The 27,094-nt window shown below is 34.2% G+C and overlaps 1 protein-coding gene across 1 annotated transcript; it reads right to left on the minus strand.

Annotated features, from left to right (window-relative positions):
* Positions 1-1,205: 1,205 nt before the first annotated feature.
* Positions 1,206-26,566, minus strand: LOC123204229 (protein ILITYHIA). The gene is made up of 60 exons (XM_044620829.1): positions 26,224-26,566; positions 24,561-24,940; positions 24,326-24,457; positions 23,813-24,194; positions 23,556-23,702; positions 23,185-23,369; positions 22,958-23,084; positions 22,758-22,831; positions 22,604-22,680; positions 22,477-22,513; positions 22,229-22,395; positions 21,138-21,321; positions 20,543-20,620; positions 19,815-19,934; positions 19,647-19,706; positions 18,539-18,664; positions 18,307-18,403; positions 18,041-18,210; positions 16,875-17,177; positions 16,677-16,793; positions 16,441-16,542; positions 16,204-16,353; positions 15,382-15,546; positions 15,134-15,310; positions 14,600-14,722; positions 14,369-14,449; positions 14,166-14,282; positions 13,826-13,998; positions 13,083-13,160; positions 12,834-12,981; positions 11,968-12,090; positions 11,820-11,876; positions 11,635-11,745; positions 11,358-11,549; positions 11,068-11,241; positions 10,172-10,282; positions 10,001-10,070; positions 9,820-9,898; positions 9,428-9,530; positions 9,183-9,353; positions 8,967-9,089; positions 8,773-8,886; positions 7,496-7,602; positions 7,347-7,398; positions 7,151-7,257; positions 6,988-7,047; positions 6,787-6,901; positions 6,382-6,492; positions 6,152-6,289; positions 5,951-6,073; positions 5,745-5,816; positions 4,515-4,627; positions 3,845-4,003; positions 3,362-3,458; positions 3,099-3,281; positions 2,756-2,950; positions 2,483-2,662; positions 2,260-2,392; positions 2,019-2,097; positions 1,206-1,632 (listed from the first exon to the last, which is right to left on the minus strand). The coding sequence occupies exons 1-60, from the start codon at positions 26,339-26,341 to the stop codon at positions 1,590-1,592; spliced, it is 7,890 nt and encodes a 2,629-aa protein (XP_044476764.1). The 5' UTR covers positions 26,342-26,566; the 3' UTR covers positions 1,206-1,589.
* Between the last annotated feature and the right edge of the window lie 528 nt (positions 26,567-27,094).

A 27,094-nucleotide genomic window follows, 5' to 3' on the forward strand; every position in this document is an offset into this window, starting at 1 on the left:
AATAATCATTAGGAATTTGGAATTGAATATGATATAATAGTATATGTATATATACATATATATATATATATATATATATATATATATATATATATATATATATATATATATATATATATATATACACACCATGCATTTTTTGTGAAATGAATTTTGAAAATCATAATTTGCTATGAAAACAACTGAATTGTTTGTTTCATTTTATATAATTTAAACAAGTACATTTTTTTAATGTTTTTTGAACAAAGTTAAGCTGTTGAAGCATCGTTTAATTAATTTATAATGTAAAAATGATATAGAATTTGGAGTTAGAGGTGATGAAACCCAAGGAAGAAAGAGGGTAATTAATAGTGTTGAAATTTCAACGTATAGGGATGGCTTCTAAGCAGCTAATATTAATAATAAATATTGTAATTAAAGCATTGAATTGCCTGCAAGCGATCCCTTAATGTGTGCTACAATGCACTGTTCTCCATGTGAGAGATACCAAAATGATATACAAAATTAAAATTAATGAAATGGGTAAGCTTCTTCTAAGCCTTCTATTCTCGAATCTCGAATTATTCATTAATTCAAGAGAAACTTTTCTTGTCTGCCTGGAACTTTGGATTTGACTCAAATTAATTAAAATCTCATCACACTTTCATGTCTTCTGTCTCATAGCAAGCATATTTTATTGAGTATGTATTCAGAACTCCGAGTGGTCAATATTTAGGGAAACCAAGTTTCAAAAAAATCAATCATACACATACACACATTAGGTTATGTGAACATAAATATGAATGAAACATAATATATAATTTAAAAAAACAAAAAAGAGTTAATATGGAGGTACAATAAATGCCGAACTTAAGGATCAGAATTCAGTAATCTCCCTTAATAATTATAATTTTGATAGTGTGTTAATTATTTACGAATTTTTAGCGACAAATACAGATCTACGCATAATTAGGTACATGAGAGATAAGTCAAAAGGGTATTTTAGTAATTGAGAAAAGAACTCGCTTTTAAGTCAAGAAGTCGAGGTGAGTGGGAGACTTGCTATCGAAAATTGATTATAGCGACACCTAACTAGATGTCTGACAGTAAATTTACGTGAATAACCTTTTAAAGGGAAAAAGAATGAAAGATGCATCGAGAGAATACCGGCAGACAGCAAAGAGAGATGTGGTGGTTTGACAAAGTAATATCATATGTTCAATAGATGTGACAATTCGTTTTCTCATTATAAATAAAAGCTTTACAAAACAGCTTCCTATTTCCATCAGGAGTTGACAACATTCATACAAAATTTGACAAAATTGAAACGAAAAAGTGCAGAGGAGATATATATATATATGGTCTTCAGACCAGTTTATGATAGCCCTATTGGCTGATTGGTTACCAATTACAAACGACAAATTAACAAAATTCAGATGAGGAAATTTTGGGTATGGACCTCTCTTCGGATGTCTGTGTGTATATGTGTTATCTTCTATCAACAACCACAGATGCAGTAGAAATTCGGCCATAGACTTTCCTATCATCAGATTTTCTGTTGACTCTTGAAGAACTTCGGAATTAAAATGGATTGGTGACAACCAACATTCTCAGCCACTTGCCAAGTCATCTTCACTGTCCTCGCTGTCATCACTGCATTTGAAATCCAGCAAATGGAAATCATAAAACAAACTGCAGGCATGCCCAGGAGTTCAAAACCAATGTGGAATAAAAACCATATTCTTCAGAATGGGCAAGGGTTTTACGAGTATTGTGATAGAAGTAGATAGTACACTATATACATCCTGACCCTTTTCAAGTTCTCTTATGGCTCAAGGCTGAGGACTATTACGGGACTCTACATTATTGATATTGGGAAATTCGGTGTAATGAAATATCCCAAGTAGAATGGCCCAAGGGAAGTTGAACTACCTTTCAAACCAACCCTTAGATGGTAATTTATCTTGCATGGTTGTGTGAGAAAGTATGATTGGAATAACTAAAAACCAACAGAGGAAAGAAAAAAGATGCTAAAATACCTGTACTCGGAAAATTTTGATAAACGTCTGGCATCCAAACCTGTAATAAATTTTTGGGCAGCTTGAACATATTCTGCCCCTGCAAGCGTAACATCAAAACAGCAGTAACAATAAGTCAGATTCTTTCCCAACATCATGCCCTCTTGTATATAAAATATAATTCCTAATAACTATTTACCAATTGAAACTTGACCGCCCAAGGACAAGCCACCAGATTAAAAGTAACAGAAATGAGACGTACCCTTTGTCAACCGAAAGGCATGCAAGGCACATCTTTCAGCAGCCAGTCTCACTGGAGTACTTCCATCCTTCAAACATTCAGCAAGTGCAGGACCGAATATTGTGACATTCACTGTCACTACTGATGGATTTGCCTGCAAAATATATGCCACAGTAATTCAAAACTTCTCATACCAATCAATCAGTACATTATTGAACAACATTAGTATGTCAATGCAACATACTTTTGCAACAGATTTTAGAGTAGACAATGCCCTTCGACGAACTTCACTGGAGTCATCCTGCAATGCTGACACTACTGATGAAAGAATATCCGCAATTGCCACTGAGTTAGAAGGGTTACTTTGAATTTGATGAAGCAAAAGCCTCCCTAATGCCTTGGTTGAAGCTTCACGTAGTGGAAACTATTTTCATGGAAGTGTCAGAGCTTGGCCCCGAAAATAAATAAATAAATAAATACAGCCATAAATGACACAGTTTTACCAGAGTCAAATTACCTTTTCATCTTTCATGGAGCTTTTGAGACAGTCAATAATTGATGGGAATTTTGGAGACATAAATATTGCAGAAGGATTGTGCCTGAGCAAGGCAGAGAATGCAAGTACAGAGCCATGTCTAGGAGCCCAGCCAGGAGAAGATGCTAAATTTAAGAGTTCCTGAATGAGGTCAGCCAGCTCAGCATCTTCCATGTACTGAAAAATCATTATAGGAAAGAAGTCAACAGCAGATAGAAGGAAAACTACTCTAAAATTCTTAAAAATCCATAGACACAAATGCCCTCCCAACATGAAAAGTACTCGACCCAAATGCAGCAAGTTCCTTAAAATAACTTCACCAAACCTGTGACATGATTCCCAAAATGCTTGCAGCAGATATTCGAACTTGGTCATCATCGTGATAAATTAAATCCTTCAGGATAACATAAACACGAGATCTAACAGTACCGCTCACAATCTTCCCAGCATGCTTCAGTACACCTTTTAAAGCAGTCAAAATGGTCTCTCTAATCCCAGCCTCTGATGCCTAAACAATCAAATCTTACACCAATTATATAAACTAGCTTCTGACCAACATAATGGATAATTCAAAACAACAATCATCACCTGCAAACTTGTCAGAAGGTCACCAACTAAAGGATCAACCCTGGTACTCAGAGCACTAAGCTTACCAAGTGCAAGAGCAGCACTTGAACGCACAGTCCTGCACACATGCATAAGTGATCGAGTTAACTAAAATGAACATCAATTAGAAATAATCTAGCATATGTCATAATTATCACTCCCATATATATATAAGAACCCATAATGAAGTAAAATAATCCCAAACATCCTTTCTACTATAAGAAACTATAAACTCAGTATTAAATTAGTAAAAAGATGAGAAGCAACAATTTTTAACTGGGCGTCAACAGATAATTGAAAACCAATAGAGGTGCAAATTTTTATACACTTGTTTGTAGTGAGTAATCATCTATCCACTAAAAAATATAATCACAATCATGAAAAGAAGACTGTCATCTTAAGCACAAAGATAATCCTTCAAGCTATTGAATGAATGTGCGTACTAAAGAAATCCTCGATACTAACCTGGTATTATCCTGTAAACACTTGATAAATGTTGTTTGAAGCTGGGGAAGAAAAGGTTTCAGCGCCATCCCACCCTTTCTTATTATGATGGTCAAGGTAGACAAAATGGCACTCTTCACCTGCCAGGGGAACCGATCACCAATAATTCGGATGAGAGGCCTGCAGTAACAAATACAACAGAATGTTAGATTTTATAGAACACTGAACTGTAGTTGGCACAGGCATCAGAAACTTTGTTAAAGAACACCAAGCTTATAAAGGAATTTATTCAGTGGTCCATTTTCCTAACTTCTAAAACAGCACAAACAGATGAATGGTTTTGATTGCGTGAACATAAACAAAACACTAAGAACAAACATTTATTGTTAAGCCTTTTACAGCTTCACCTGAACACAAAAGAAAAAATGTTACAGTTATGAGTTTTGAAACATAGAAAAGAAACTTTACAAAGAAATTGCGGAACTCAAGAAAATGGGGAAAAAAAAATGCATCTAAGAGACCTGAACACTCGATCCAATAATGGAGTGAAGAGGAACAACTGGAACTCACAGACAAGCAATTTTTTCTTTTGAGGATATTGCTTTACTCAATTTGAATACACCAACAAATATATCATCTTTACTAACATTTAAAGCATATACAACAATTACTAAAAAACCATAGCATATACCCTGTTATAGGAATAACAAACTCCTTCAGTGCTGGTTCACTAGTCACTTCAATAAGCTCCCCAAGACCCAGTGCTGCCTGCTCTCTTAATTCAGCAGACCCACTTATTAGACCCTATACATGCAATAAAATATCAGACTAAATTTATAGAAAATGGAGACAGCATTCTGAAACAAGAACTCCATGCCAGTGTATTTAGTTAACATTCTTTCCATTCTAAAAGTAACATTTATGATGATTAAAAATGCATAAAAAAGAACATAAAAAAATAGTATAGCAGTTGACATCCAAGAGAAATATTTTAGTAATGTTACTAGTACCGTTAATCAGTTACTAATTTCATTTTTTATGTGAACAGAAAAAATTAGTTGGACGATGCCTTCTAATAAAAGTGACAACACAAAATCTATAGTTGAAAATATCTCAGGGCTTGCAAAAAATAACACTTTAGTAAGTTCACAGATCCTTAAGAAAACAACTTGGCACTAGCAAAAAACTACTGAATGATGACCACATTTCTTTTTTCTTTTTCATTGCTAATAGGAAACAAAGTATACTAATGAAAAAATAAATTAAAAAGCATGCATGTAGATAAACTAGTCATCCACAAAGAGATAAAAGAGAAAGCCTCTAACCTATCAAAGAATCTAGATGCAATCCCCCCCCCCCCCACCCGACATAACAAATCCCAATGCTTGAGACTAATTACAAAAGTAGCCCTTGGAAAACAACCAAAAGAAAAGACCACCAAGGGTTAGGAACTGCTGCTCCCTACTTAAAATGAATAAAGAATAAGGAAAATCTCTAAATTCTGAAGAAATAGATACACATTATAATGTCTAAATTTATCTTTGTCCCACAGGAGAGGACCTTCCCCTCCATAATCTTCAAAATCCTTCTGCTTCTGACCAAGGAAACAATCAAAACCACAAATCTGACAATACCGTTGCTTTCTCATGACCCCTAAAAGCAAAGATCCTCTCTATAAGAACAGAACAGCAAGAGGGGCTGATGACAACATACTTTACTCTGTTATTGAACTTCTCAAGCATAGATTGTTCAATGAAATTACCCTGAGTTTATTTACTTATAAAAGTGGAGACAGAGTGATACAGGGGAAACAGAACCCCAAAAGACTCGAGGTAAAGATAATTCACTACGGAAAGGAACCATTGAAAACAATCACAAACTAGTTTCATTTGGTGCAAAGAAAAAAGGTTAAACAGGATACTTGAAGAAATATTGGAAGCAATGGCTGAAGAGCTTTTGGGAGACAGAATCCAGGAATGAGAATTTGTCCTCCCTGCAATTTGAAATAATAAATCATTTTCAGATCAGTTCACATTCAACATATAAATATCAAAATATGCCAGAAGGAATTATGATGGATCATATATCTAAATATGCGAGAAGGAATTACAACGGATCATATATCACCTTCTTTTTCCTGCGCTCTTTATCTCTGGATGTAGATATAGCATCACGCACTAGTTTTATATATGAAGGCAGCACCTCCTTCGGAACTGAGCCAACAAGCCTTGACAAAGCCTCCCATGCGACCTAGTGAATAGAGCATAAGATCCAATCTACAACTTTTGAAATCAAACAACAGAATGCGCACAACAAATTTATATATACCCCAACAGTAGCTGAGTCTGGATCACTAAGCAAAATAATTAATGTAGATATCATGTTTGGAGCTTCATCAACCAAATATAATTTGCTGTTTTTGAAGAAGTATCCTATCAGATATGCAGAACTTCTTCTAATAGAAGCCTGAAATCATACAAGTTACAAATATAAAGTGAGTGAAACAGAGATAGATAAAGGATACGATAAGCACCTAAAAGACAACCAATCAAACATACCTGACTGTCCCCAACACCTTTAAGAAGCTCTGATATCAAAGATTCAATACCTTCCTCATCTATAACCAAGGTTACTGTCTCCGCAGCTTCTTTGGCCAAAGCTTGAACCTCCTAAATACAAAATAGCAGTAAATAATTTGACATAAGCAAAAAGCAGTATAGTTACTCAAGAATAATAAAACTAATGTAGAAATAAAGCATGATTTTCAGATTATATTCTATATTTTCAGTTTTCATTCCTGCAAAAACATTATGCCATGAGTTTTATGAGTAATTTTAATGTAAAGCTTGTATATATAACATTATTCTGCTTTAAAAGGCCAAATGAGCTGCATCCATTTATATACCGTATAAAAGAACCATGTTGAGTCAATTAACACTAATAGTCAGGAAAAAAACACTAACCAAATCATCACCACCCATAGCAGAGAGTAAAGCAGGAAGAATAGTGCCAAGATGAAAATTAAGGCCAGGACCAGCAACCTCTGCCAACGCTCCAAGAGCATGTGCATTAAAGGCTCTGAACAAATGTCAAAACTTTCAGTAAGAGAGCATTTGCTCTAAACAGAATGTTAAAAGAAATCACAACATAAAAGAGATGCATACGATAACGGAGGATGGGCAAGCTTGGGCAAAATATGAGGTAAAACAGCAGCAGTCCTGACACTAAAATTGCAAAAAGAAAATAACAATTTAGGACTGGAAAATGTACAAAAACATAACAGAAAAACAGTGAGTGATATTAATAATATACTGAACAAAATGTTACCTTAATATTTGCTTCAGGCCATCTAAGGCAGTATCAGAGCTTTCATCATCCTCCAAAGCATGTAGAAGAGTTGGGACTATTTCATCAATTGCTTGCATACCAGCACTCTATGTCAACATATTTATAAGTTTAGTATCTTCAGAAAATCATATTTATAAGATAAAATTCAAAGTGAATATGAGAATAGTAAGATAACCTTGAAAAGAGTGCTAAATGCTAAGCCTGCCGACTCACGGACCTCAGGTTCGCTGTTAAGAGAAATTAAAAAAAAAAAGTATTGTCAAATAAAAAAAAAAAGACAACTGCAAGTAGAATTAATAAATGAAGAAATACAAAAGAACAAACCTATCACATAGGGCTGTCCTGATAGTAGGTATGAGGTCATCCATGAAACTTAACAACTGACTCTTACCAGCACTGGCCATCACTTCACTCAGACCGATGCATACCCCCTGACGGTCATTTGAAGATGAGAGAGTATGTCAAACAATATTAATAACAAGTCAAGATTCTTAGCAAGTCTTGAAACAAAAAGAGTACAACATCATCTGTAATGAGGGAACATAACAAAGAAAAAAGGGGAAAAGGGTTGAAGGAATAGCATGGCCTCCTTAAGTTAAGAGCATTCATGAAGGAAAGCCAGCATCAACATCCAAAAAAGATGTATGGAAAGTTGAACTAGAATTGGGACAAAAATACATGAGCGTGTTGCCATATATCAACATCTCTTATTGGAGACACTAGGACTTGGATTCTGCATATGTGTTTGACATTACTGCTATGCCTACCTCTGTTGCTAAAGATAAAAAAACTTAATGTTAAATGACAATCAATAGAATGATATCAAAGACGAGCCACTGCCAGAAAAGACACGCTCATTTCCCATCAATAACCCTCTCACCACTCATTTGGTTTTTCATCAAATTTACCTTATAGCTGATAATCTAAAAGTTATATAACAAAACAATGCTATGTATACTCACTTTTGAATACATACATGATGTGTCATTATGTAATTTGGTGTTATTTTATTCTTCATTCAAAATCACTCAATCACTTAATGAAACACATCAAGTGTGTACTCAAAGTGGGTATGCATAGTTTTATTGTATATAATAAGCCAACTATCAATACAAATTCTAAACAGAATTATCAAGATGATTTGAAACCCATGTAATTTGTGCTTTATTAAATCAACCATCTAAATCCATGGTCAAGGCAAGACTTCAAGTCAACAATTTGAACATTATATATATTAGCACTTTGAATGGACAGACAAAAGAAAGTGTGTTCCCCAGAAAGGTCTATTGTATATAAACGTGTGCGTGACAGCAAACATATTTACATCTAGACCAAATCCTAATTAGAAGTAAAAAGGAATATATATATATATATATATATATATATATATATATATATATATATATATATATATATATATATATATATATATATAGCTGAGACTAAGTCATGACATTAAATAATAGTGGAATACAGGAACTCAAACCATGCCTTAGTATAACACTGTCATAACTATGTCAGAATATTTCATCCACTCAAGACCTTGTGATATAAAAACTTCTAAAAAATATCAGGGAAAATGATCAAAGGACAAAAATTACTTGTCTTCTGGTAGCATCAGGGTCCTTCAGCCCTCGGGATAGAATTGGTATAATCAAAGGAAGTACTCTTTCTCCAAGCTTCCTAACAAGCTCTCCCAAAGATCGTCCAGCAACCTATGTTATCCACCATTATTGTTTTAATTTGAGAATTTTACAAAAGCACCCAGAAATAGATTAAAGACACATGTATAAACCTGCCGCCTCTCAGAGGATGAGGATGCAAGAGAAGAAATGAGCGTATTCATCAAAACTGGCATTATCTCCTTGAGAGTTTTTGGAGTATTCGCCACAATAGTTTTCCATACGTGTAATGCAGCCTGACAAAAGAGGAAGGGTCATTTCAACTCAACATTACATAGTTGTCTAAAAAAATTAAATGTCCACAAATCTAAGAACTAATATATCATTACCTGACGCACTGAAAGACTGACATCAGTTCGAACCATATACAGAGCAGCAAGAACTTCATTACGCTTATCCCTTCCAAGCACCTCGATGATAGCACGTCCATGTGCTTCAGTACTCGAACCTTCATCATCACTGCCACCCTCAAGTAAAGCTTTTCCAGAAGTCCCAGCAACCTAAACAATATATTTTAGTAAGATATAGCTAAAGCATAACAACTATTTGGACTAGGAAACAAAATTAAGAAAACCTTAAATAAGAGATCTCCCAAGAGTTCCACAGAGCTTTGTCGGATACGCCAACTATCATTGAAAATACCATCCTCTACAGCTGGAAGGAGCAAAGGTAATGACCTGACACCAAAGAAGTTGAAATGAGTGCTCAAAGATAATTTAACATGTTAACATTAAAACCATTCAGAAGTCACCAAATCATGGCAGATACCATACATAAAAAGTGACAAGTCCCAATATATTATAAATTAAACTTCCTTCTTTAACATTCTTGTCATATAATTTGCTTTATCTTTCTTAATATATTTTCAGTATTAAAAGAAAATTTTCAGAGACACACCAGGAAAACATTCCAAACATGAATCAATATTAAGCAAATAAATAGTCAGTAAAATCAGAGTGTGTGTACGTTGTCGCATAGTGCTCCACAAGGACATGTCCGGCACCCAATGCTGCATCACGCACAGATTCATTCTCATCGGCAAGACCTGTATTAAAATAAATAGAATTACATTCAAACTTAAATTGTCTAAATAAAACGGTGAAACTGAGATGAGAATACACTCCACAGAATAGAAAAATGTATTTACCATCTAAGATTGCAGGCAGCACTTGCTGCAAGTAGTTCTGGAATTGTACACCTAGCGATCTTGGCAGATACTAGAAACAAATTTCCACAAAAAGGAAACAGTTATATGGAGCCTGGTGAAAGCAAACATGCAAAAGAAAAGATGAACAGTCAAATCACATGAGGTCTTCACCTTGAAAAGAGTTAGATATCCATCACGTACAGAAGCTCTCTGATGGGAGCAATTTCGTATAATATCTGGAAGAATATGCTCAAAGTATATGGTGCCGAGTGCAGCCAACACCTGAGAGGTAAATCGACACAGATTTCTTAAGCAAGTGCAACCAGATTGAAATCACAGAAGGAAATTTCATCAATAAAATTCTATAGAGTTTAAATTATAGCAACGAAAAGAAATACCTTGCTGGGTACCTATAACAGAGACAAGAAAGCAAATGTTTTTGTACATGATATCTATATATCTATCTATCTATCTATATATATATATATATATAGAGAGAGAGAGAGAGAGAGAGAAATATGCTATTTTAAACTATTCATTGACTGCCTTATGACAGCATAATGTATCACTTAGTCAATTATGGCATATAATTTATACAATCAATTGTATGAAATGAATACGATACACAATACATGAGACATACAAAATCTAAATCTAATTCATTAAAATAATAAAATAGCACTGAAAACCACCACACTGTAAAAGCAGCAATAATAAAAGAACAGATACTAAAAGGTCTCAAAGATAAATATACAACCCTGGAAAAGCTATATGAACTAGAAACAGCATACAATTAGCCCCTCAAATGGAAAACTAAAGACAGTGAAAGAGAATAAAGTTAATCCTTCTGTATGGATTACAGAACACAAAGCAACCAAAAAAACAAAAATAGATATAGAGGCAGACCAAAGGAAAAAGAGAACACAAAAAATTTTTAAATATTTTCAGAGCAGGGCATAACTTGAAACCAGAATATATAACCATGAGGAATTATCATTTATGGACTGAACTAACGATCTTCTAATATCATAATGATAAAAGTGAAATATATAACAAGTAATTCTAACCTCACTCAGGCCTTGAGCAGCTCCAGAGCGCTCAACATTACTATTGTCAGATTTTAGAGTATCTAACAACCATGGTACAAGATCTGGGAAGTTTTCTTCTCCCATTCCTCTTATAAGGGATCCAAGGGCCCTCGCTGCAACAGATCTGACTTCTGGAATCGGATCCACAAGCACCTGTTTTTATAATAAATAGAAAAACCATGACAAAATGTTCATATGAAATGTGAAAATATTATAAATAAGAAACTCTAGCAAAAAGTTTATAAAACTCCAGTAATAGTAGAAGCTACCTTTTTCACTTCAGGAAGGAGCAAACCTATATAGGGAATCATATCCTTTGGTTCAGTAACCAATGAACACATATTTCCAACTATTTGTGCAGCTTTCTTCTTGGTTTCAGCGCTTCTCTCCCTTAGACCTCTATGTACAATAGGCACCAATAGAGCAAGAGAAGGTGCATCTACTGAATTAACAAAAGTTGTCTGCAAAAAACAACAAACATTTACTGCAAAATACAAGAAAAGCAAACTATAACAGGGAAATTACATTTTTATCAAAAAATCTTACTTGAAGGAGTATATCAAGAGAATATTTTGTGTGGTCATTGGGGTCTGTAAGACCCATCAAAAGAGTAGGGACAAGAGAAGCAATTTCAGGATTTTTTATCACGCTCCCAACCTAAGAATAATAACACATATAAATATCAAATAATAATGAGACAAAACATGTTTTCTACCATAAAATAATTATACCTGCTGAAGCGCGGTCTGCCCAGCTGACTGGACTTTGGGATGTGTATCTGTTAAAACCTGAAATTAGAATAAAACTTTCAGACTGTATAAGAAGCAAATAAAGATTCAATGAAAAAGGTCAGAAAAACAATGAGTTATCCTGATAAACCTCAGTCAATTTCGGCACGATCTTTGGAAGGCACTGAGATAGTTGTTGAGGAGCACAGTAAGCCATCGCACCAAGTAGTTGTACACTGCTTTGTTTTGTGCGCCAAGCCTTGTCTTCAAGACCCTAAGTGGCATTGGGGCAAAAAAATGTAGAAGAGTTAAAGCAAGACAAAGATAGGAAACAAATATTTCCGATACAAAACCATGACACCTTTCACCGGGAAAATGCAAAAATTGCAGTGTAGAAGGCTTTTCTTCTCTTAAACATAGATTTTACTCGACAAGACTTTATCTTTATTATTATATAAATATGAAATTTTTGAGGTACAGATCTAAAACAGAACTTAAACTCTCACATGTAAGAGTTAACTTTGGCATGCAAAACTTGATATGAGTTTGTGATTTTATATTTTTCCTGCCAGGTAAAATCACCTCAAGGGAAAATTAAACAAATTCTTCCATAAAAGAATTTAAGTGGATTTTAAGAAAATGCAAACATCTGCAAGAGAGGACTTTCCATATTCAAAAGGCAGCATTAATAAAAGCTCTGTTCCATTAAAAGATGGATCCAACAAGCCAATCTAGTTTCTACTTTACTCCCAAAAAGGAAAAAGTATAAGAAGTATCAACATCCCAAGCATACTGAAGAATACAGAATGTATAACAGCTGCACTACGTACTTGGACACTTTTTATATCTATGATGAGGTAAAATTTGCAGAATGAAGAAGCCTACTTTGAAAAAATTGACAAAGCATTTTGAAAAAATGAATACAATAAATTAGACAAAACATCACTATCTCTAGAATAAAAATTAGACAGAAATTATAGAAAACTATTAGATAGAGCATTATTCTGGAATAAAAACCTTTAATAGTGACGGCAGGACAAGCTTCACCCCCTGGGCACTAAGTTGAGACATCATTGCACGAGCAGCACTATCAGCAGCTTCACGAACAGCAACAACTTGATCGGAGAAAGAAACCAAAAGCAATGGTAGCATTTGGATCACATAACTGGATCATAAGTAGGAAAAGGACTAAATAAACTAGTTTCAAAACACTAACAAAAACTATTTATACAGAAACAAACATGCTTGTAAATATTGCATACATACGGTTCAAACAATTTCCCAAGCGTTTCACAAAGGCACTCAAAAGCCAGTAAAGATCCTTCACGACGTTTCGCAGAAGTCCTGCGGTTCACAAAAAAAAAAAATCAAACACTGTTGAACACTCAAAGGATTAAGCTAAACAAGAGATTCAGTCTATCATGATACAAGAGAATGAAAAGATGTCATAAGACCATGGCAGAAGAAAGAAAACCAAAAACAGAAACAATTTTGTGCATCTGTCTCTTTAAAGATTAAGGAAGTATTATTCTTGTTTATTCATCATACTGGGAAGCTTCAACACATTTTGAGGTCCCTTGTAAGATTTAGATTAATTTATAAATTTAGTAGGGTAAATGATATCTGTCAAGTCTATATGCACAGCACACCTGATTGTTCTGGTTAGCTTGTCCCTTTTTTGGCATCATCTTTTAGTCTTAACATACAATTTCATGTTTCCTCCACCCCCCCAAAAAAAGATTCCACTGAATATATGATAAAAAAGCTAAATCACCCAAGCAAATTATTGTACCAACCAGCTTCATCCTTTCAATTGTAAATGAAGGGACAATTTTTGTTAATACTTCAACAGAGAGCTGCACCAAACTATTGTAATGCATTGATGAGGAATACTGCTTCCAAGAGATCCACATGCAACTAAACTCATTTTCAGAAGCACTAACTTAAATTTATATCTAACAAAGTCACCAAAATATATGGTAATGCTAAGTAATGCCAAGCAGTAACACCTGTCTGCAAAACCTTCCCTTAGTATAGCCACAATGCCATACTTCTTCAGGGAAGAAAGTCCTAATCCCTTAACCACTCCAGCAAGTCCAAATGCTGCTCCACGACGTTCTCCATATTTGTCGCTTTTCATTAGCTGATCCAACAGCCTAGAAACAAGTGCTGGTGCATCATCCTATGCAAGAAATTGAAACATTAATTTAAAAGCAACTTCTAATCCCCATTAATGCCCTAGAAATGGTCAAAGGCATAATTAATCTCTAAAACATCTAACCATGCAAAAATGCCTAAAAATAGATAAGAACGTGAACCAAAATCCTATCCAAGCAACATTTTACATACTTGCATTGATTGCATTAATGGAGACAGACATGACGAGACTGCACGCTGAACAGCTTCTGATGGAGTGTTTAATACATCCAACAACTTCTCTACAACAGCATGAACTTTAGGATCGTCCTGTTACAAAGAAAGGAAAGTCAAAAATGAATATCAAATGCATATCCCAATCAGGAAAAAAAAAGTCATATATGCTCAAATTGTACCTTTTCCAAATGTTTTGCTAGGGCTCCAGTAAAAATTACTACACCCTCGCGAACCAGATCATATTTTTCTTCATCTGATGCCTACAGAAGAACAAGAAATATCTAAGATACTGCAGGTTCCATGGAAACTTCCAAATATGAAGGCCGCACGGTATGTCAGCCATTCAAAACAAAAATAGATCTAAGAAAAATCTTAATCAAAAAGAAAGTGAATCTTAGACAGAGGCTAACCTTCTTGTTTAAGTAGTTTTCAAAGATTGGAAATAACAAAGAAACATTATCCTTCCCGTGCTTATCAATAATCAAGATACCAGCAACAAGCATCCTTCCTCGAACATCCACATTAGGATCAGCCTGAGTTACAAAAGCATTCAGAACTGGGCAACATGGACATCTAATCTTTTTATTTTAAGTCACATTAACAATCCTTGAAATGACACCTTTAAATAAAATCCATAGTTAATTAATTCTAGTTTAAAAATAATACAAGAAGGAAAATATTATCGAAAAAGAACATGAAAATTGAAAGGCAGTCAACAAAAGTGTGGAACAAGCTAAAGGCCTAGACAGTAATATCTCCGAAAGATCAGTTATAGAAAATCAGTAATATCTCTGAAACCTAAGACAGTCTACCAACAAATAAAACAGAGAAAATATTAAGTTTTCAACACTTTGGATACAACAATGCAAGATCCAAGTAACAACGCCAACTAAATTTCACACATCAGTACCAAAATTCATAATAGAGCACCAAGAAGATCTTACAAGAGCTCGTGATATCAGGAATGTCACAACAACAGGAAGGTCTTTTGTTCTCAAAACATCAGCAGCAGAATGTAAGGCCAGAGCTATGCCTTGTCTGCCTAGCCAACCAGAATCAATGTTGTTCTCACCTAAACCAGCATCACGGATGTACAAAGAAAATAATGTTGAAAGTGATTCCTGAAATTATTGTAATATCATTAGAAATATGCCATCACCAAATGAGGACAGTAGTAAAGAAAAAAACTAACCTGTATAGAATCTGGATATTCATCCAAAGCAGCAGCTAATGCCTCCGCAGCAGCCTTGCGGACATTTTGATTAATATGTGAAAGTGCTTTGAAAAGTCCTGAATAATCAGTTCCAAATTCATACCCATAGCGGTCCCATATATCCTCTGCTGCTTCTGCAACTGACTGAAGATATTAAATATTTTAGTGGATGACTCTTCAATAGGCAGACAAGCTATTACAATCATTATTACTGTTACCACAAAGAAATGTAAGTAAAGTTGCAACAACAGCTATCTGATGAAGAAAGTAAAGAAGATGTTATCTTTGAAATATACAAGCGGCACTCAGTAACTTAGGTAGGACAACATGCAGCTTACCTGACCCATTAAACTTGACTGCCCATATGATCTAACCACCAAAGGATGTCCACAACATAGAACAAACACAGGAACTACAGCTATGTCCCACACAAATTTCCACAGGACTTAAAAATTAATGAGAATGCTCACATTTTCCTTTTAATTCAGAAATGTACAGTGGTCTAATAGTTAACTAAAAGAAAACACACACACACACAGATATATCTATATTAATGTCAAAAAACATAGTGGATCAAAAATCCACAGATAAGTAAAAAAGAGCCAAGGCTTTACAAACAGCACCATGAGCCAGTGCAAAAAAAATCCAGAAATAAGTGAAACTATAGTATGGACAAGTCCTAAAAAACCAGCATCATTGAACTACCCCTAACCAATTAAGATGGATATAGAAAAAGGAGGTGTCATTGGAGTCTTTTTAAATTAAGATTCAATTAAAAAGAACATAGTAAGAAGGCTAAACCTTTTCTGGGTCATGGAGAGAAAGCCATATGCTTGTTGAAACCTCAACATTTTGAGGAAGAGAACGGCTCGACACAGCTGGAATACACTTAACTGCATTTAAGCAGGCCATTCTCACATGAACATCTTTCGCATACACTCCATATAGAGCCTGTAATAATAAATATGAGAGATGACCTAACAGGAATTACCGAAGGACACAACAGAAGTAATTCAAGCAGAAATGTAAAGCACATACAGCTGCCACTTCATCTGGTTGTAGACCCAGACAAAGTTCATTCAGTGCTGATCCAACAGATGCTTGATATGCAGGTACAACACCTAGAACATGATAAAGCACCTGCACAAGAGAAGGAAAGATTTAGCAAGAAAGAAATAAAATGAGAGAAAAAATGATAAATTTACTTGTGAGACAAATAGATTTTGCAAGATATGCAGCATATGTGTTGTTGGAGTGAAGGTCTGGTTATGTACTGATATCATCCGAAGCCTAGGAATGGGCAAAAGAGGATCCATATGCATGTAAATAATCTGAAGTACATCATCATGAAGTCCTGTCTTCCTGGATGATAATAAAATTCGCTCCACTATCTGGAAAAAAATTCCAAGACAGATAAGTTAAAGATGGAGAAGCACCATTGACAAGTAAATAACAACAAAAGAGAAACCTACCGGGAAGATAAAAGTAAAGGAGTCTACAGGAAGAGGCCCAGATTTACATGATGCAATTAATCCATTTACTATCCTTTCAAAGAGACCCAATAATGGTTTCTCATTGACTTCCCCTTCACCCACCAATGCAACAAGATCTAAATGAATGCGAACTTCCTCAGTCACAATGAGACGTAAAGCAGTAGCAATATCAAGTGCCCAATTACAAAGAGGCATAGCTGTGCATCTACAGAGCTTCACTAAGGCTTCATAGGCTGCATCACTTACTATTGGCGACCTTAGCAAAGGATCAACAAACTTAACCTGTTAAAATGTAATAAATAAGGACTCATATCCACCAAAACTACAATAAATAAAAATAAAGAAATTCTGCATAATCTAACACACCCTTACCAAACAAGGATCAACATAAGAATTTTCAACTAAACCACAATGAAATTAGAATCAAAGGCCAATCATACCCAAGAAACAAACAAGGGTAACACTAACTTCAGAGAACAAAAACTTTCCAAAAAAAGAACTTCACAAAACAAAAAGCCTAAAAACTAACCTAGATAAAACTAAGTTATATACATTTAAAGGTATCTGCACCTATTGAATGATAGTGGAACATGTCCAAGACCAAAGTAAACGGAGCACATTATCACATGGTTCATCACCTTCATCAAAGAACCAGTAAGCCTTATAGAAAGGATACCATGCCTTTGTCCAGCCTTTAGCAATATCCATTACAATTAGAACATACAACAGGAGTCACTACACAAATACAGCCTATAATATCTGTTAAATTTAGTTCCTTTTCTGTTTCCAATTCCTGGTGAAGTTTTGAACTCACTGCTTCAGCAGACTCAACATATGAATCAAAATGTATGCAACAATAAAGCATATGCATGAATACTGTCATTATCCAAGACAATTAAATGGCAAACAAAATTGTCAAACGATGTTGGACAAAAGATGACACAGCAGATTACAGAAGTAGAGGCAAAGTTTTCAATAATTTATGGGAGTTGCATCTCAACAGCACAGACATCACACTCCTTTCAAAATGTTCTAGTGCATTTAATAAATAAGAAAAACCGCATGAAAGATTTCTCTTTCTGAAAGTAGCAAACTGAAAGAAGGTTACTAAATCAATGACAAGAGGTTGGTTGTGGAACACAAACCAGACTAGGCAATTGACTGTGTGCAAACACAGGATTGGCAATGGCCATCTCCCCAAGTGCCATCAGAATCGACGATAAATTCTTCTGTATTTCTAGGACTTTCTCACGTATAGATGCCTCCTCCTTAAGCAACAAATCCCGTGCCTCCTCTTTTGCTGTTTTCCCTTTATCTACATAGATAAAGTAAACCACAAATAACCATCTTAGAAAATTAGGTAATACTGCAGACAAAAAACTATGAAGTGAAAAAGGATTCAATAACATACCACTTTTTTTCATTGACTTCCCTGTATCCTTTTTACCCATACCAGCCAATTCTCTACTAGCTGATTCTCTCTTTGTAGAATGATTAGAATTTTGGTCCTGGAATGCAAGAGAGAAAATCATTAAAAAATTAATGATAAAAATTTTCAACATGACAACCAAAGAAAAGGACTAACGAACTGCCACATAAAGAAAAAAAAAATACAGAGATAGCACCACAAAATCTAAAAATACCATGCCATCTTGGTCTTCATATAACCGGTAGCGACCCTTTGCTTGTTTAGTGTTCTTAGCAGAAACAGCTTCTGCAACATAAACACCTATCTCAGTCGAAAGCATTCCCTCGGGAGTATGGAAAACCTGAACAGTACAAAAATGGGGAAGGCAGTCAAAATTAGCAAATCAAATAGCAGTAGGCTTACCATAACGGTAATAGGATATTTTCTTATAATAATCTTTAAGGAAAAATTAATTTCAGAAAAAAAAGAAAGAACGGGACCTGCTGGAAGAGAAGACATAATTAGGAAAAATAAAATTTATAAAATAGTATTGTTCATAGTCAGTAGATATTCCAAACTGAAGTACTTCAGAAACTAAGATCTGCTTGAAAAAGTCATCAGCTGCATTTTACCATCTCATGGACTCAAAAATCTTCCAAGAATTTATAAAGATTAACTAAAAGCATATCAATTTTAACTTCTAAGCCCCAGAACAGCTAAATGAAATATGTCACCTACATCCATGTCCTGACCAAGAGGTGGAGAGAAATAGTCTGTATGCACTCTAGTGGACTATTTCTAAACATAAAAAGAATAAGGAAAAAGAAGATCAAATATGTCCAAGTTTTAAAGGGAGTATTGCTCACATGATCTATTCAATTGTGATCAAACAACAAGCTAATAAGAAATTATCAGCGTTAAGGGTTCAGCAGTGGATTGGGGGAACTCCAGGATATTGAACCATAACAAAGCAATACCAAACACAATCACTTATGCAGTCAACTAAAACCAAAAAATGATATCACTTCTAGAGTTCAAATGTCCAGAGGTACTTTATCATAAAAGCATATGATAATAAATGATTCTTTTTATCTCAGAGGCATCAAAAAGTTACCTTAAAAGTTAAGAGACACAACATCGCAGCTCAGAGACTTAAAGGATCATTCTTTCAATTCTCAGTAGGCAAAGCATGAGAAATGTTGCCTCTGATATATACCAATCAAACTTTTTAACTATGCAGTACTTATAAGAATATTTTTTGCAAAAAGAAATTACAAAAGGATTACTGATAAATTAATCAAGAAATTGGGTATAAATTGAGAAGGTGAGTACAAGAAAATAACCTGAATGTCCTGCTCTGAAAGACTATCATGCAAATAAAAGTCAGGAAGATTTCTCAGATGCTGCAAAGGAACAAGTAGGAACCATCAAACCTCATAACCAAACAAGCTCAATAGCAGCAGCCACATTTACTGTAGAATTAGTCTAAAATAAATACAAAAGCACTAAACCTTCTCAAATTCTACATAAGTGTCTTTAGGTGTTATAGACATCAAAGTTGATAAAGAATATATTGCAGCTCGTTGTTCAAAGGGACTGGGACTCATCAACCCCATTGATCCAAGTAGATCCTGCACAAGAAGACCCATGAAAGTTAAGTGGCAATACAATCGGATGAACACAACCTAGATTCAGGAGTTTGATGTTGTAGACAAACTGAGGATTCTCACACAAATCACAAGAAATGCATCCAAAAATTCAAGCAAGGAAATAGCACACTCAAACAAATAAAAGAGGAACAATCTCATGAACATGATAAAAACATCAAGACTAGGTTACACAATGAACAACTAATAAAAACATATGATTACAGAGAATTGAGTCAAACCATGCATAATCTCTCTAAATTATATATACATGACCAAATTATAACAGTTATAAGATTGGTCCACACCAAAAAAAGAAAAAAAAACTTAAGCACAATGAGAGCATCGAAATCTATGCCCTAATTCCTCATTTACAAGTTTACTAATGATAAGAATGAAAATAAAAAAACTTGTATTAACTATAATATAATTACAAAGGGAGAACAAGTTGTCTAGAAAATTGTGCTAACCCCACATGGAAACCATCTGAAAGTTAAAATAGTGCAAAATCAAACAAATACTCACAGAAAATGTATTACAAAATGCTTGGTAAAAAAATTATTTTATTAGAAAAAAAGATGGTAGGAATTTACCCTGCACAAATTCCCAACATGAGCAGAAACAATATCAATGACATTAAACCCAAGTGTTTGCAAACATTTATGGAGCCTCTGCAAAATAACAGAAAAAGAAAATTGAATTAGTCAAATGAGTAATCCAGACATCTAGAGTCAACATGCATAAAGTGCCAGATGTCTAGTACACAGCAGCAAATATAACCTATCTCTTTCTCTCACTACAGCAAATTGAATTACAGTAAAAGAGGTTGATGAGTAGTCAAAACCAATCATAAACATGCCCTATCACACTGTACCCACCAACACAAGAGTCTCTTTCTCAAGCAAAATAAGCAAGTACAAGAAAGGTCAATGGGTAATCGAATGCCAAAAGCCAGGGATTTATAATTCAAAAACAGAACAGACATATTTGCATCCACCTAAAAACACAAAACCTTCCTCGGAATTATACAAACCTTGACTTGTACTCAAACCCTCTACATCCAATTAAAATTATCAGAACATATACCTTAATAAAATTGAGGTTAGGTTTATGCAAATAGAAAAATACCACGAAATTATTACTTAGGAGAGAAATACCACTACAGGTAAACTGCAGAATAAAAAATACCTTCCAAATTGCATCTTTTTTTGCAGTGCCAACAAGGCACGGATGATGAGAGCAGAATATAACAAGTGAAGAGACACCAGGAGCTGCAGACAGAGCCACTGGGGATATGACCAGTAACGCCTTCACCAAAACCTCAACAGATGGAAGGAATGGAACTTGTGTATCCAATGAATTATCTGTGTCACTATTGATATATATTTTTAGATCCCCTCAGCCAGACTGGCAAATCAGGTAACCAGAACTAAATGCATTGGCAAATACAAACATAGCAATATGAAAAAAATATATGATACATACACACACACACACACAAACACACATCGATGAAGGTGTAGTAAAAGTATTATATTCCCAAAAGCAATTAGTTATTTAATATTGCTCATATTTGTTATTTAAGGACCAAATGAGATGTCAGTTAATTAATACTAATGAGAGTAAATCTTGAAAAATAAAATAATACTGAACCATGACTATGGACAGGTTCGTCAATAAATCATTAATTTTATTTTATGTCAAAATGAAAATTATAATGAGCAAATTCTCATACTGATAGCAACTATATTCAATATTTTTGTGCAAATTATGCATAGAGGCTTTTGGTGATATTAGCTTTGATGATTTTGGAATAGAGGATGTATTTATGATGTTCTACAGTTTTGGAGCCATTAGAATTCAAAGGACATCCTTTTCTTGGTGGACACAATGTCCATTCTTGTATACTTTTAATTTTAATATAGTATCTTTGTTATCTAGCACAAACCCAAAAAAAATATGAAACAAAGTGATAAAACACCAGTGATAAACTCACATAATATATTTAACTCCATACAAAGATAATATTAATATTGATATAATTATTATTTAAACCAATAGATATAAAAGACAAGACTGAGGGAATTAAGTTTTGCTGGAAGGGACACAATTGTAACGGGGTTAAAATGCTAAGGGTGACAACTGAAATTTTAAATTTGAGGGGATAAGCTTTGCCACCAAGACAGTCATTTCACAACATATTAAGGGTAATATAAAGTTAAATTTTTAAACAACGAAATCACCCAAGGTCAAACATGCTAATCATATATAAATTTTACCTTGTTTTTGCAATAATAATTTTCTCCCCAACTATTGAAAGAAAATTTGAAAATTCGATTAGAAGAGCTTCAGATAACTGTGGAGTTGTAGCAATTATCTTTCTGGTAACATCATGCGCCATCTTTCGGACATCCCAACTTGGATGGCATATGAAAAGGAGCATTAGCTGCAATAATACAACATCAATGAATCATAGACTCTATGCAGAGAAAAGGACTCCAAGATGTCCTTTATACCGTTTTATTACCTGTAACAGTAATTTTGCAGAGAAAGTTTCCAACACTCTGCAGATGAAACAAAACAATAAATTAAGTTCCTTTATATTATATATTAACACGCATCAAGGAAATCCCAAGCTTTTTAAGTGAATATACCTGTGTGAATGTTCCACCAGTAACACCTCAAGAAGATCAAGACATGCCATGCAATCCTCAACTGAAAATTTTGAAACCTGCAAATCAACAAATATAAAATCTAGAAACTAGAAGTGATCATGCAAATATTAAATAATAAGAAAAGTGTCACTACCATTGAAGTAGGCACGAGCGAGGCTTCATTTTGTGATATCAAAGACCATATCTTTTCCTTTGTTATAGTTTCCTCTGAGAAAAGAGGTGTAAAAAGATTAACTTGAAGGAGAAAATAAGAAAAGCTAGGAACTACAAAGAATGAAGAATGATGACCATTGTAAATTTACATCAATAACTCCTAACTACTTCAATAAACACCTGCTTTGATATCAGCAGCTGCAATCTTCCCCACTATGAGAAAAGCATAAATACCATCCAAACGCTGCACTGCTTTAGTAAAACCCGTTTTGACAAGTTGAATGAGTGGCCCCAGCAATGATGATATCTGACATGTAAATTTTATAACATGACTTGATAGATCAAAAGAATATCCAAGACAAGAATTAAAAATTTAAACAAAAAAGATACTTCACTAACCAACCTACCGGCAAAATAGCATCATTGTTTTTGCATATGACTCTTACACATCGAAGATGCCCCCTTCTTAAAGCTTCTTTTTCCTTGAGGCCAGAAGCAATAAAAGAAACCAGATCTGGGTGAAGATTTGCAGCAGATCGTACTGCCCACGAAGCCACAGCTGACAAAATTGCAAGCTTTACCTCCTCATTTCCTGGAGGAAACATAATATGGAGATAAACAGCCAGAAGCATCAGAAAGAAAAAATTATAAGAAGCCAATGAAGGATACAAATTCATTAAGTCTGAATGAAAAACTTCCACAATCTACCATCATATAGAAGCAAAAGTTTCTAGGAAAAAAATTCAACATAATAAGAGATCAGAACATAACAGAATACCTTCATTCTTGTAACAAGATAAAAGGAAGTTGCAAATGGCATGTGACAGACTATTGAGATATTTCCCTTCAGGAGCATTAGACAATTCCTGAAGTGCATTGATCATGCCAAGTCGCTGGTACGGAAATTGAAGTCTCCCTTCTGAGCCTGTTCAGAAAGAAAATTTTAGATTAAAGCATCTCAGAATAGATTTATACATTCATTAAACAAGTCTAAAAGTTTCTATAGAAAGGCAAGACTAAAGAATTTACGCAAACCTTCAATAACCGCTTTACTAGCACTGAACATAGCTTCTATAGTATCGGGATTACTAGACTTTTGACTCAAGCACCCTACTACAGTCAAAGCCCCCACCCTTCTACCTTCATCTGCATGTCGAACCTGAGACAATACCACCAACAAGATCTCGATTGCATACTTACTTAAATCAAGGCTGAGAGACTTCAGAAGGATTCCAACTGATTCCATCACAATTTCTGGGTTGCGTTTTAGCATCTTTACAAAAGATGGAAGCACAATGCTCTGAAAATCTTCATGAGACATATGTGTAAAAAGTGGTTGAAATGATTCACTCAGAACCTTCATTGGCTTTTCTTTGGCATTTAAAACTGCTTTAACATATATATCAAGAAATACCGGCTGTCCAAGGCAAAGAAACATATAATATATTCAGCAGAAATGAACGCAGTTTAATGAATGTAAAATAGGAGCCCCATGCAACATTAAATAATATATCCAAGTGGCCAAAATGAAATTTGAACAATTCTCACCTTGTATTTTTCAAACAGAGAATGTGCTGCCAAAGAGAACTCCAGAAATAACCATATTAATTCAGGACTATCTTTGAATGGGATTCGTGCATCCTTTAATTCCTCCATGTAAATTTTGAAGATGTCTGGTGCCTGGGAAAAAAAACAAACATGGAATGCTCAAAATGTAATCAGAAATTGTCAGCAGGCTAGTGAGTTTCATTCTAAATATCAGCCAGGGCTAAATTGGCTCCACCTGAGAAAATAAATTAAAGAAAGTCTGCTTGCATGCTCTTCGTTCACGAAAAAATGATCTCTGCATCACATTATGAATTAAGGATGCCTGTGCTGCAGCCACTCTACACAAAGCATTCTTAGAAACAGTGGCAAATTGACTCTTGGTTAAGAGGAGACATGACCACTTGAGGAGTCTGTAGCAGCCCACATGAGTTTGGAACTTCGAGAGCTTTTCCATGGACTGAACAAGAGCCGCTGCAAAAGTTTTCATAAATAGAACCTCACCTAAATTCTTTTCAATCATGTCATCTACAGCTGCCCTCGAACCACGATCATCATATAAAGAAACTGTAGTAAAAATTACATCCACCAACGATGATGCAACCTCAGTAGACATTTCTGCAGGGTTCAAAGTTCTCAAAATTTTAGAAACATGCAAAAATATACGCACACATTCAAACTCTATAATTAAGCTAAAAACCATTTTATCTTTCCTTTTTATAGTGTTAATCCCATAAATTTAAATTACAATTAAATAAACATTTTATCTTTCCTTTTTCTAGCCATCCAATAGAGTACAGAGACAATTTAATTTGACTTTGACTGCTAAAAATGTAATATAATTTAATAAGCACCTCATACAGATAATTTCATCCACTTTAATGGAATTAGAATAATATTAAAAATGCTTCTCATCCGATATGAGTTACCAACAAGGAAACCCTCAAACACTGTTGTTAAACAGATTCTAATCGCTACAAATGGCTATTCTATCCCCTTAATGCATACCACAATGACCAAAATAAATTTTAATAAAAAACTTAACACTAAAAAATTCTTATTCTATCCCCTTAAACCAAATACTTCACAGTTACAACTTTCAACAACTAGACACACACCTATCAAGTGTCATTTTGTTTGCTTCAAAAAGGATATATTTTAATGATGTACCCAATATTTCACATCAAAAGGCCTGATATATGCTACTCTGAATCTGATTATATCATGATATCAAGTTTGAAACTGATGCATTTTGCAGTGCCCAAATCATCTTGTAAATAGTAATTAAATAAATGAAAATATAAAATTTTAAGGATGAGATAAACAGTACAGAATTCTTTTCAATAACTATATAATATGACAAGCGATCTTTAAGAAACCTTCCACAAGGTTTGGCCTAATGACAGGGAACCCCCTAATTTGAGAAATTGGCCTCCTGAATCTAAACCATCATAAATCTCTGCTTAAATTCAACAGAAACTACCATAACTTCCACAGTATTGGCAAAATTCAAGGGCAGTACTTTATTTCAACCCTAAGTAAATAAGATAAATTGTCGTTCAACTAATGACACCCCCTAAATTTCACAAAACCCGTCATAAACCTCTCTCAGTTTCCCTTAATTTCACAAAATTGGTTCAAGAGTCTGAATTTTAGTATCAATACTTCAAGAAATGACTATATTATCATTTCATTGATATTAAAAACGACAGTTACATTAATAAGCTCATAGGTATAAACATATAAACTACGTACAATTGTAAATACCAAGTAATAAAATTCCATTATTCAAATTCCTAACGAACTGAGAAGAATCAAAAAAAATCACCAAACATACAATGCATGGAGAACTACAACAAAAGAAGTGAATAGCAAAAAGAAACTATGTCGTTTAGAGTGACCTGTGTTGTTTTTAAGAAGAGAGGGAAGTTCATGGCGGAAGATGCGGCGGCGGCGTTTAGTGGAGGAAGTGGTGACAGAGGCGGCGATGGAAATGAGACTGTCGGAAGAATCTGCCATTTGCCAAATGAATAGATCCGAATTCAAATTGAATTGAGAATCGGAGTCAGTGGATGAAAATGATGATCAAAATGAAAACTTGAGTCAGTTATTGTGAGCTTTATGATGAATTTAGAAAGTAGCAGAGTTTGAGACGTGAAGTATCGTCGTCTTTTCGGCTGTTGCATCAGTTACTAGGGTTTTAACAGCAGCAGCCAGCGCCACCAGTGACTGAGAAAATCATCTACTCTCAGGCTTAAATATTAGTAATAGTATGTATTTTCGTAATTACGCTTATAAAATGTTTTATTATTATTATTATTATTCTCTGGCACAAATTTTGAGTCTACTCAATTAATTTTCGCTTTTTTTCAATCTGTGTCATATATTCAAATATAATAACATAATAATAAAATTATATGTATATTTAAATAAATAAATAATATATTATTATATAATTAATTATTATTTTATTTTTAATTCAAAATTACTTAATCATATATTAATCAATCATTCGTATACTAAAAAATACATGCATAGAATATTTTTCTAACATAAATCACAATTATTTTAGAAAAAGTTTCTTCATAATGACATAAAAAACATTTTTCCACTCTCATGAATTATAATTATCATATTATTCAAACTGATTCATTTTTATCAAATTTATTATATTACTCTTAATTGAAATTTATTATATTTCCCTTTTAACCCAAAAAAAGATCAGCTAGAATTTACATATATGGTCAGCCACACCAACGTTTTCAATCCAAA

Source organism: Mangifera indica, chromosome 2, assembly GCF_011075055.1.
Source record: "Mangifera indica cultivar Alphonso chromosome 2, CATAS_Mindica_2.1, whole genome shotgun sequence".
Lineage (NCBI taxonomy): Eukaryota > Viridiplantae > Streptophyta > Magnoliopsida > Sapindales > Anacardiaceae > Mangifera > Mangifera indica.